Here is a 12,921-nt window from a genome sequence, read left to right as displayed (position 1 = left end):
GTTATGTACAGACCTAACCTTTCATGGAATACCTGAACTGTTCCTTTCTCCAAAAAGAAAGAAAGCCTAAGCTCTGATACCAATGTAATCGTATTTCTTGGCAAAGACTTAATTTAATCAATAACTGTGAAAGAAAAGCTAATGATTCACGTAAAAGAAAAGATTGCAACAAGAACACAGTACTGAGGGTTGCATTTATGAGGTCGCCCCCCCTCGAAAGGAACTTGTATTAATTTCTCCAATCGGAGAGATTGATTTTTTATTTACTTCTTAAGTGAAAAGTATGCCAAGTATTGACTTTGGGCTTAGTTTGCCTTTTTTCCCTCCTGTAAGAACAGTTTTTTACCAAAAAGAAAAACTAAATTTCAATATTTCCAAGGTTTAAATTGTATCATCATGAACGATTTCCAAGGTTTAAATTGTATCCAGTTGGATATAAGCTAGACTTCATATAACAATCGCATACATGATGTTTTTCGATCTTTTGAAAAAACCATGGCCTGAATCACATGTGTACGACCTTATTCCACCAAGCAGTCCGTATAAACAAGCCTAGGCTAATTAGTTAGCATAAAGCATGACCTTGAGTGGACCTTCGTCTTACATAAATCTACCACAACTTTTTTTGTGCAACTGCAAAAGAAGTGTTACCATTATAAATCCTTTGGGATGTTGAAGGGGAGATGTATAGCAAAAGACAAAACCTAAAGAACCTACCACATACTCTTTAATTGTGCTATTGCAAAAAGTATTAGCCTCCTGACCATACCTTATAGTCTAGACTAAGGTATCCAATCATGTTGAGCTTCTCCGTCAAGCATGCCCCTTGCGTAGAGAGTGAGAAAGAGAGATAAAGCATGAGAGGGGCGTCAAGGGCTCAGCAAGACGAGCTTGACTAACGAAATACTACGAACAAAAACAACCATTGCGCCTGTTGCCTCTACAATGCAAACTCTCTATTGTTTGTGCCGCCTATGAAAGAAGGCAACAAGAGGGAGGGGGCACAAACACACAAAGCAAGAGGACTGTGCTTTGCTTTTGCCTATGAAAAAAGAGAACGCAAGCACGAGGGAGAGAGTAGTAGTTGTTGGAAAACAAAAACAAAACAAAACAAACAAAACAACAAAAACTAGAAAAAGAAAATTTTTTACAAAACAATTACCTAATTGAAGAAACCTTCCAAAAATAAACATAAACACACACACACAATCATACAAAGACTTGATCATTAATAAGAACTTAAAACTACTCTACTGAGATACTAATCAATAACGCAAAATAGCAAAACAAAGAACTATAAACTCTAGTCCTAGAGCACTTACAAACAAGAACAAAACATTAAGCTAAACTTTAAAGAGAATAGGACTCGAAAGTGCAACCTTTAACTCCAATGTTTGTCCAGACATGAAGTGTAGGTTCATCAACTCTATCATGCATAGCGTGGACAATAAGCTACGACATCCCCACTCACGTCATCAGTGCCCAAGAGTAGGTGCAGGTTTGTATAAGGTTATTTCAAAAGAATATACTTTATAAAACCAACGAGCTGAGTTTCTATCACTCTCCAAAGGTGATGGGCATACTTAGTCATGATAGAGTCTAGCACTCCAAGACTACTCTATGTCAACAAAGAAACACAAACATAGGAAAGAACTAAACTAACTCTATAATCAGTTGGAGCAAGAAAGAGTTACAGATCAAACTTAAAAGACTAAACAAAGTTTACTTTGAGTTAGAACATCAACCCCTACTTTAAGATGGAACCAGCCACATTTACAAAAAGAGCCTTGAACTAAGAATTAAGTGGGTTTTTCAGCTCCCCAAAAACTTACTTTGTATCATTCTAAACATTCCAAAAGCTGAAATACCAAAGATGAACTTACTTTTTATCATTTTAAACATTCCAAAAGTTGAAATCAATCATGATGATGTAGAAAACACTGCCAACATCCCAAAATGAAAGCCAAGTCATACATATGAATGATTAAATAAGCCTATAACAAGTGAAGCCATCAAATTGCACCACGTTTAACATTATACCAAACATCCAAGAAAGATGTCAAGCTTGATTGTCCCAAGGATATCTCATTGAAATATCTGTCCCAAAAAAAAAAACATGTGCAACCCAAGGAGACACTGAGATATCTATCCCAAAAAAAAACATGTGCCAGGGCAAACTTACATGCATCACAGATTGAACTATATGTGCTCTTCCACTTCATGCACTCTTGTTCCCTTTCTCCTCTGCTGGTGTCTCACTTACACCACTCACACCGGCTCAGCCTTAACTGGTCATGCTGTCTGATATAAAGGGCCATAAGCCTCATATGACTTATTAGACATGCACTCTTGAATTTTCGCAACCCTCTCCTTTGCCATCACCAGCTTTTCTTTTTCTGTCACCAGTTTCTGTGACATATCTGAACGTTGCCAAAACCACAGCCTTGCGACTCCTGCAGAGCGCCTTGCGACTTCTGCAGAGAGCCTTTCGACTTCTGCAGAGATTTCCAGGACCTCCTTTCCATAGGCCTGAAGCACCAAAGCGGCATGCATTTCCCGGCTGCGGCCGGAGATAAAGTACACCTTTTCATTATAAGACAGAATGCAGGGTTCAGACAGTACCTTGTCTACGTCAGGGACATAGTACTCCTGGAGAGCCACCAATGACCTGTCTTCCACCAATGACACGCCATTAGACCCTGCCACTAAAAGCGTGAACCAAAAACCTACATCACGGAAATCCCTGCGTTGCCTCTCAAATCTGGCATGCTTTTCTCTGAACTGCTTCATTAAATACTCTTCTGTGGCGAGGAGGTTGCCATGCCGATACTCAGTTGGGCATGTCCCTCGGAGGTAGAGACACTTCTCAACATCCAGGTTATACTTATCTGGGTGGGTACTCATGAACTTTCTCAGAGCCTCCCTTACCTCCTGAGCGCTTGGAGGATAACACATCACAAGTTGACCTCTGGTTCTGGTATCAGAGTTGGAAATTAGCCTGGTACTCTGCTCAGACCCCACCAAGATTACCGTGACGCGCTTACCATCAGCTTGCGTCTTCGCCCATGAAACTAGCTGTAAAACATCTGCTTCAGCCAGCTTATCAATATGGTCAACTATGAAGACCAGCTGCTTTCGTCTAAATAGTTTGACCCAGAAAGCCAATTCGCCAAGGATTTCCAGTCCTGACTCAGGACGCATCCATGACATAAAACTGAGACGAAGACTTTTGTACCTTTGATTGATAGTCGCCTGTATGGCTTTGAAAGACTGTTGTGCAGCCCCGTCAAGATAAATTGCTGCTCCCCTATCCCTTGCAGCATCACATAACTGTGTAGTCTTACCGATTCCAGGCCATCCAACCATCATATAGAAAACTCCATCTGGGTCTTCGTCCAGCAGAGCTTTAGTATCCATATTTGTAGAAGGGATCCACACACGGTCTTCCCGATGAATCATGCTTGGGGCATCTCCCCGGCATGCCAGATATACACAGTAACCCTCATTCGCAACCACCACCGTGAAAACAAGGCCCAGAACTGAACACCAGAACTTCAACCTCAACAGATACTTCAAAAAACGTACTAGATCCTGAGGCTTCCCTCCTTCCCCTCGGCCTGCGGAGGACCCTTGGGGTGGGTCGGTAGGGGAAGGGGAAGATGAGAGAGGAAGGCCTGCGGAGGAGGATGGGGTAGAGGAAGATGTGAGAAGTCGACGGAGAGAGAAGGCATCCCTGTGGTGAAGCATGCCTGTGGTGACGTGGGGCGCATCCCGGAAGCCACCCCCCTGTGGTGAAGCATAGGTGTGGCGGGCCGAGGATGAGAGAAGCCGAAACTGGATACGGGCACTGGACGTTAGAATCCGCCTCATCAATGGAGAATGAGAATCTCTGCAGTTGAAAACAACCTAGGGTTTAGGCCGGTTACAGACCGCCATTGTGCCCAAACCAATAAATTGAACCCACGTCGGATTTGGGCAGTTTAGGATACACACCTGACACCGCCAAAAGCTCCCGCCTTTTGCACGCCTAGTTGGCAGCTGACTCAGCGCCAAATCCTTACAGTAGATTAAGGTTGGGCCCCTCAGCAGCCAGCTTTGAGAAGGCCCTCGGTACTTTATATGGATTCGAGGGGATATGAGATGACGGGAAGGCCTCATGTAGGGCATACATGTGTGCACCTTAGAGCTGGACCAAGTGTTATGTCCTTGCAACCAGTGCAAATGGGCAGTGCTACGACAACGTCGTGTAATGATGCAGCATGTGGAGGAATACGGACAGTTTGATCCCACCATTATTGATCAAGTGGTTGCACAATATATTTCATCGGTAAATTGATCGTAGTACGTGGATGTCTAAAGACTTTGTGTATCTTTAAATTTATATGTGGGCTATGCTTCTCATAGGACTCCAACATTGGGGAAGCGACAAGAGTCCTGCAACCAGTTAGGTGGGTTTGCATGCGGTCCAAGCAAGTGGCGGGCACTAAAGGTTTGCAAAATGCTATGCCTATGGCTCCTGATGTGAATGCCAATAAATATCCACACGTGGAGATGCTCGAACAAGAGATGGATGACATGCTCCAGGCAGTTTTTGAGGCAAGTGATCCTGTGGCCGAGGGTATGAAGCAAGAGGCTCGTACACCCTTATATGAAGGCTTGAGGATTTCCCATCCTGAAGACAGTTTTTACGTTGCTAAACCTTCAAGGGTCATTTGGTTGGAGTGATAAAAGCGTCACATAGCTATTCAGGTAATGTGTGTGCATGTTTTAAACAAACGACTGTTGCAATGCTTGCTCGATGTTCAACGTGGTGTGACATGTAGGCTTTTGAAGAATCACATATTGCCGTCTCAGAATACAATGCCGAGCTCCAGAGATGATGCAAGAAAGATACTCCGAAAGTTGGGCGTAGACTATAATTCCACACATGCTTGCCCCAACGACTGTGTCCTCTTTCAAAGTGAGTACAAGGACTTGGAAAAATGTCCAAAGTGTGGTGCTTACAGATATCGTAAAGATCTTTGAGGGGAAACTATGCCGGAGAAGGTCTTGAGGCATTTTCCACTAATACCACGCATTCAACACATGTTCAGGTGCAAATCAATTGCAAGCCTTATGTCTTGGCACTCCCAAAACCACTCCACGGATGGTGTGCAACGCATTCTTGCAGTTTGCATGGCATGGAAACACATCAAAGAGACTTGGCTAGATTTTGCAAAAGAGCCCTCGGTATTTGCGGCTTGCTTTGGCAATGGATGGAGTTAATCCGTTTGGTCAGCACTCGACAACATATAGTGTGTGGCCCCCCGTAGTTGTTTGTGAACTACAACATTCCACCATGGTTGACGACAAAGAAGGGGCATTTGATATTCAGCTTGCTAGTGCTTGGTCGTTACAAGGTCGTTACAAGGTAAAGAATATGGATGTGTATCTACAATCGCTTATAGATGTGTATCTATAATCGAATAGATGAGCTAAAGGAGTTGTGGTCCGACATCAAGGTGGAAGACAAAAGCAAGCACGTATTAGAGGCATACTTATGTGGAGAGAGAGAGAGAGAGAGAGAGAGAGAGAGAGAGAGGCTTTTAACGTCGTAGGAACAATCCCAAGAGACCACAATGATCTATCCGACGAGAGGTGAGATTTGAACACAAAACGTGCCAAATCTCACTTCCATGAACCTGTACAAAACATTGCTTCAAGATCAAGGATATTACACAGGGAAAAACTTTAAATTAATCTTCTTCATGTTGGTGGTTTACCAAGATTGACCCCTTGCTAGGATCCGAATAGTCTCCCACCCCAATTGCATGCCCACCCATCTACATACCAACAATCAATGTGAGAGAGATTAGCATCCCCCACCCTCTTGTCCAAACATGAGAAGGAGAAACTCCGAAAGGTCTCGCTAAATCCTTCCACATGCCAAGCATCTAAAATCCTTAAGGCAAAGCATAGTATCTCCCAAGTTGCTGGCTTAGCACCCTAAATGGTGGCTAAGCTACCACCCCGCCTATCCTGTAGCACGTTGAAGTCTCGTCCCATGCACCAACACTCAGCTGTGGGTAAGGAGTCTCCAATCAGCATCCAAATGTTAATTTGGCCACCGACCGGCACATTAGGAGCATATACATTAAGAAATCCAACCTTGTCCTCTCCTATGCACATAATCATCCACTCTGCTCTCTAGGGCACTATGATGCCTTTGTCCTTAATCACAAAGCACAAGGTCTCCCCAATAGCAATACATACACCTCCCTAGGCACCAAATGTGATGTCCTCGCGACCTAGGTACAGCTGCAAAGATTACATATCACGTGAGATGTGTGTACGTCCTCGTGACCTGAACTTATCAATTTGAGCCGCCTTTGTCCCTACCGTTGTCGTGCTCCCTTCCCATGTTCTGTTGTGCACCCATTGACGCCACCGTCAATCGGGCCCCCTTTTCTCACTCGCGTCCTGATCTTGTCGATTTTAGCCGCCTCTATCCCATTCTCTTTACTTCCCTGTCACCCTCTTCATCCCTTTCTCCAATTGTGCACACAGACACCTTTCTTGCCTCTCTCCCTCTCTCCTCCTTGCGCACCCACACATCAAACACACACATAAACTCACACATACACACACACACACACACACACACACACATATCAGTGTCATTCAATCGTGCAGATTTGTCTTCTTGGCGTGTACTCTCATCATCATCCTCAAACCACTAATCTCCCGTCGCACTTCAAGGTTATGTTGATGTGTCTGTTTACTAATGAAGTCATTGATTGCTAATCAATCTAACTACACACAACTTAACCTTCACATTAATACACTAATACCAAGAAATATTCATTTAAATGCACTAATTACCTACACAATAATTAGCATTCTTATTAATGCACTAATCCATGCACTAATATCATATCAATGGAGTAATTCAAAAAGGATAATTACCAAGAAATTGAAACATAAACAATGAATAGTACCTTGTACTTTTTTGTAATAATCCTCTTGGAAGAATTGAAAATCTCCTTGATTGCTCAAGAATGCTTGAATGAGTTTTAAACTCAAAAATAATGTGATATTTTTATCTTTCATCTCTCTTGAACCAAACCAAATCAAAATGGAACCAAATCAAATCAAAAAGTAACCAAACTAGGTCCAAATCTAGTCCAAATTCAACCAAACTGACTTGGAAAATTCTAGAATCAGTTTGTTTGGTTAGGAGCTCAATTTTTCCTATAAATAGAAGCCTTCCCTTGTTGAAAAAGATATAGTGTCTTATGCATTGTTACTCTACTCTATCTAAGCCAAGAACTGTGAATTCTTTAATAATTCACTAGTTTTTGATACTTCTCTCTTTCTTTAATCCCCATTGGTGGCTCCATCAACATACTAAACCAATTGATTGGTTGGGGGCCTCTACCGTGATCAAAGAATCAAGCAAATTATAAGATAAGTATAGTGAATTTTGATCTTTTCTATAATTTCTCAATGATTCTCTCTTCTCAACCCCTCTCAAGCTTGAGAAGCTTAATTGATATGGTTTTTGAAATGCTATTGAAGTTAATTAATTAATGATAGTAAAGAATTACATAAAATTCTATTTAATTCTAATGGTCTTTCTCTCTCTCACTTAAGAAATGGTCATACTCATGACCCTTTTCAATCCAAATGAAGCTTTTCATAAGGCTTTTCCTTAATCCAAGATTAAGCTATGCTTGAGGCCAAATTAATGGCTTTTTTCTATACTTTTAGTTTATGTATATCGATGATTCAATCCATTATAGATTGATGATCCAATTAGAGACCATTCTAATTATTTCCTTAATGATAAACCTTATCCCTTAGAAAAAATTGAGACTTATCAGTCATAGTAGCGGAGCTATGGCAAAATTTTTATAGAAATTACGCATAAAATAATTTCCTACCATATTCTAGGAACTATCATCCTAGATTAATTAAAAGAATATTATTATGCATGGAGATATGGATTTTTGCATGTAGATGTAGAGGTATGGATGTGAGTGTGAATGTGGAGGTGGATGTATGCATGGAGATGTGGATGTATGCATGTAGAAATAGATGTGTAGATGAGAATGTAAATGGAGATGTGGATGGATGCATGTAGATGTAGATGTATAGATGTAGATGTGAATGGAGATGTGGATGTATACATGTAGATGTAGATGTATAGATGTAGATGTGGATGTGGAGGTGGGTGGATGCATGTAGATGTAGATGTATAGATGTAGATGAGAATGGAGATGTGGATGTATACATGTAGATGTAGATGTATAGATGTAGATGTGAATAGAGATGTGGATGTATACATGTAGATGTAGATGTATAGATGTAGATGTGGATGTGGAGGTGGATAGATGCATGTAGATGTAGATGTATAGATGTAGATGGGAATGGAGATGTGGATGTATACATGTAGATGTAGATGTATAGATGTAGATGGGAATGGAGATGTGGATGTATACATGTAGATGTAGATGTATAGATGTAGATGTGGATGTGGAGGTGGATGGATGCATGTAGATGTAGATGTATAGATGTAGATGGGAATGGAGATATGGATGTATGCATGTAGATGTAGATGTATAGATGTAGATGTGGATGTGGAGGTGGATGGATGCATGTAGATGTAGATGTATAGATGTAGATGTGAATGGAGATGTGGATGTATGCATAGAGATGTAGATGTATACATGTAGATATGAATGTACGCATATAGATGTGGATGTATGGATGTGAATATACGATATGTGATGTGAAGGAATCTGAAGTGGTGAGATGGAAATGATGTGAGGGGATGAGTATACATATAAATGGAATATGGAATAAGTAATGTAGATTGATGAGGGATAATGTGGAAAAATGAAAGTTAAAATAGAAATTGTATTGTAAACTGTTTGTAAATGCTGTTTGTAAATGCTGTTTGTAAATGATTGTTTTATGTCAAGAATGCTGGGGGGAGCATTTTGACCGTCTTGTGATTAAGGTCGTGATGATAAAGTTGCAACTGCTGACGGAGAGTCAATGAAGGATGTCTCGCGTAGCAAGGTCGGCCGAGGTCTTGACCAGCCTCGGTGCGATTAAAATGGTGAGCTTCCGGTACGGTGGATGAGGGGCCAAGGAAGCGGCCTATGAGTGAAGCGCTAGGTCACCTGCGAAGGATCCTAGAGGGTGCTGACCATACGGTGCTCGGGCTCTGGGTCGCCTAGGATACCCACGCGTGCGTCGAGGAAGATATTGGAACAAGAGTAGGAGTTGTTTTTTGAAATCGGGCATGGATCTGGTTGATTGACCTTGCTGGTCTTCAATGGATGAGTCCATGGCTCCTTATATGGATCTGTTGGTTGATCTTGCTGATCTTCAACGAGAGTCCATCTTGATAAGTGATTATATTGCCAAGTATTAAGGGCTAGGAACTATCGAAACGGCCCCTGAGCGTTCTAGTTGCCAATGATGCCATATATACTCTGATGAAGGAATGATGGGAAATTAAGAATCAATTAGATAAATTGGAAGATTGTGATCAGTGATACTATGGTTTTATTAAAGGATTGTTTTAAACTGGTTGAATCTGTGAAAAGACAATTTCATATTGGGTGTGTGAGTGGTGTGACTAGTTTTATTTTTGCATGAACATCCGGCTAGGGGGCCTTGGAACTCTTTTCCTTGGTACCCGGGACAAAACCTAACCAAATTCTTAATTGGATCCCATCACTACAGTGGTTGGGCGGTTGGCTAACCCATGGGATCGGATGGGGTTAGGCTGGACTGATGGATCCGTAAATCGAGACTCAAACTTTTGTTTTTACGATAGATAAAATAAATCCCGGACAGTAACTGTTCTATAGATAGGAATCAACGGCTGTGCCTCTTGAATGGGGAAAAAAGCGTTGATCCCAATGATCCAAGTGCAAGTTTCTCCCTTGATCTGACCAAGTATCTTATAGACGTAATTGGATCAGTTCGATCAGAAATGATCTTGACTACGTTAGAGTAAAAAGTTATCCTGGTGGAATCGTCGGTGCTTTCCGGTAAAGGAAGTTTTTCCGGGTTCGGTTTTGGAACAACCGACGGATTAGTCTCTTATCCGGATATCCGTGGGTGAGGCCCCGAATGTGGGACCCCTGTCCCGCGCGAGAAGTGCTACTTCCGCTGCTAGTATCCCGAATCTGTTGCTCGGTGGGAACAGGGATCTTACAATGGCCAAGGAGCCATGAGATCCCCTCACAAGTCTTCTTCCAACAATCCCCTCGCAACCAAGCACTCAACTTTCCATAATCATTCCTATATGAGGCAATCTATTCTCAAAGATTTGCATTCAAACATAGGGTGCATCATCCCACCATAGCTATGTTTGCGAAGCATGCTTTGGGCATAGGCTCCACCTCTAAAGCGTTCTTTAAAGTAGATGTGCATCCTTTAGAGGTTGCAGCACCCCTACATAATAGTAACTCTCAAAAAGACCCTATGGCCATAGGGCCATAGGCTACTCGTCTCAAGAATTTTCCTAACTAGATCTAAAGGCTCTTTGTAGTCACTCTTAGAGGTACGCTACGGCCAAAGGGCCATATGCTCCCCCTAAAATCCATTCTTCCAACTACATTTACATCCCTTTACTAGGTGCCTCACTTCTCCATTATCACTCTATAAGCACCCTATGGCGACAAGGCCATATGATCTACCTTTTGAAAATGATTCTAGCTAGCTAGTTGTGCATCCCTTTATATGGGCCATCAACCCTACATAGTAATTTTTGAGAGGAACTCTATGGTTGGAGGGCCCTCTCTATCATTCTCTAGCTAGGTCCATTGCCTCTTCATGGGTAAGCCTTAAGAGGCACCCTATGGTATTATGGCCATAGGTTCCTCTTCTCAAAGCATTCCTCCACCTAGACTTGCATACCTTGACATGGTGCTTAACCAATTCATAGTAACTCTTGGGAGGCACCCTATGGCCACATTGCCATAGGGTCCCACTCTCAAGAGTTCTTCTAGCTATAGTCTCTTCTTGGTCACTCTTGAGAGGTAGCCTATGAAAAGACATCCATAAAGTCCAACATTTCAAGCTCTCTTTACATGGTGAATCACCTCCCCACAATCACTCTTGCATAATCGCCTCCCCATGCTCACTCTTCCATCCCTTTGTAGGGTCATCACCCACATATACATTTAGAGGAACCCTATGGACATAGGTCAATAGGCTCTCCTTTTCAACCATGCTTCTAGATATATGTGCATCCCTTCACATGGTGCATCACCCCTACATAGTCCTTCATGAGAGGCACCCTATGGCCAAACAACAATAGGCCACCCCTCTCAAGCATTCTTCTAGCTAGCCTCATAATCTCTTCATGGTAATTCTTAAGAGGTATCATATGGCCACAAGGCCATAGGGTCCCCATCTCCAAGATTTTATTACCTATATTTTAATCCATCTACATGGTGCTTCACCACTCCAATTAACTCTTGGGAGGCACCCTATGGCTAGAGAGCCATAGGGTCCCCCACTATAGCTAGGTTCATGGGCATTCCCTCCCCATATTCACTCTTTATATGGTATATCACCTCCCCATATTCACTCTTTATATGGTATATCACCTCCCCATATTCACTATTTGGAGATACCTTAGGGTAAAAGGGACATAGAATCCCCTTCACAACTATTCTTCCTCTTGGATCTTCTTCTATTTACATGGTGCATCACATTTTTATTATAACTCTTGAGAGACACCCTATTTAGTAAGCACCTTGGGCCAATCAATCTTCCCACTAGATTTGCATTTATTAACATGGTGATTCACCTCTCCATAGTCACTCTATGAGAGGAACCCTATGGCCAAGGAGCCATAAGATCCCCTCACTATTCATCCATTCATAGGGTGTATCACCCCTACATTTTCATTCTTGACAAGCACCCTATGGCCAGAGGGCCATAGGCTCCCCCTCTCAAGCTTTTTTCTAGCCAGTCTCATAGATTCTTTATAGTAAAGTCTTGAGAGGCATCACGTCCCGCTCTCTAGCATTTGTCTACCTAGATTTGTATCTCTTGACATGGTGCTTCACCACTCCATAGTAACTCTTCACAGGCACCCTATTACTTGAAGCCTAAAGGCTACCCCTCTCATGCATTGTTCTAGCTACATACACTCAATAGTCACTCTAGAGGGGTACCCTATGCCTAGAGGACCATAGAATCCCCTCTCAAATATTATTTTAGCTAGATTTTTGCACTTAACATGGGGCTCCTTTATCTCTTGAGAGGTACCCTATGGACAATGGACAATGGGCAATAAGCTTCCTTGTAGAAGCAATCTTTTAGCTAAATATGCATATATTCAATACATAGAGATGCTTGAGATGTACCCTATGGACAATGGACAATGGGCAATAAGCTTCCTTGTAGAAGCAATATTTTAGCTAAATATGCATATATTCAATACATAGAGATGCTTGAGATGCACCCTATGGCCAAAGGGCAATAGACTCTCCCTCACAAGTATTTTTCTAGCTAGATGTGCATATCTTCATAAGATGCATCACCCCCACCTATTCACCAAGGATCCCCCTATGGCCATAGCGCCATAGGCTTCCCCTCTCAAGGCTTTTTATCCTAACATCAATATCTTCCTAACTAAAAATTGTGAGAAAGAAGAGATGAGAGAAGAGACATCTGAACATCCAAGGTGATTCAGAATTTGAGAAAGAGCATCAGACTTCTCAGGTAAGAAATAACCCGTGATTTACGAGAGAAGTCATCCACAAGAAGCATATAATACTTGGATCCACCAAGCGATTGTACTTCCATAGGTCCTACAAGATCAGCATGAATAAGCTCAAGTATGCGTGTGGCCCTATGAGTAGCCTCCTCTAGAAAAGAAGCCCGATGTTGCTTTCCTTGAGCACAAGA

General features: G+C 42.1%; 1 protein-coding gene and 1 pseudogene across 1 annotated transcript; one reads left to right on the top strand and one right to left on the bottom strand.

Moving 5' to 3' along the window:
* Positions 1–1,954: 1,954 nt before the first annotated feature.
* On the bottom strand, positions 1,955–3,903 carry LOC147618028 (uncharacterized). The gene has a single exon (XM_086776265.1). It carries the CDS (start codon positions 3,868–3,870, stop codon positions 2,293–2,295), a length of 1,578 nt encoding a protein of 525 aa, XP_086632391.1. The 5' UTR covers positions 3,871–3,903; the 3' UTR covers positions 1,955–2,292.
* On the top strand, positions 3,880–5,414 carry LOC147618027 (uncharacterized; annotated as a pseudogene).
* Positions 5,415–12,921: the final 7,507 nt, after the last annotated feature.

Source organism: Cibotium barometz, chromosome 36 (genome assembly GCF_041138505.1).
Source record: "Cibotium barometz isolate CiBa-2024 chromosome 36, ASM4113850v1, whole genome shotgun sequence".
Taxonomy (NCBI): Eukaryota; Viridiplantae; Streptophyta; class Polypodiopsida; order Cyatheales; family Cibotiaceae; genus Cibotium; species Cibotium barometz.
The sequence above is the reverse complement of the archived record's forward strand: the minus strand, read 5'-3'. Positions and strand labels throughout refer to the sequence as shown.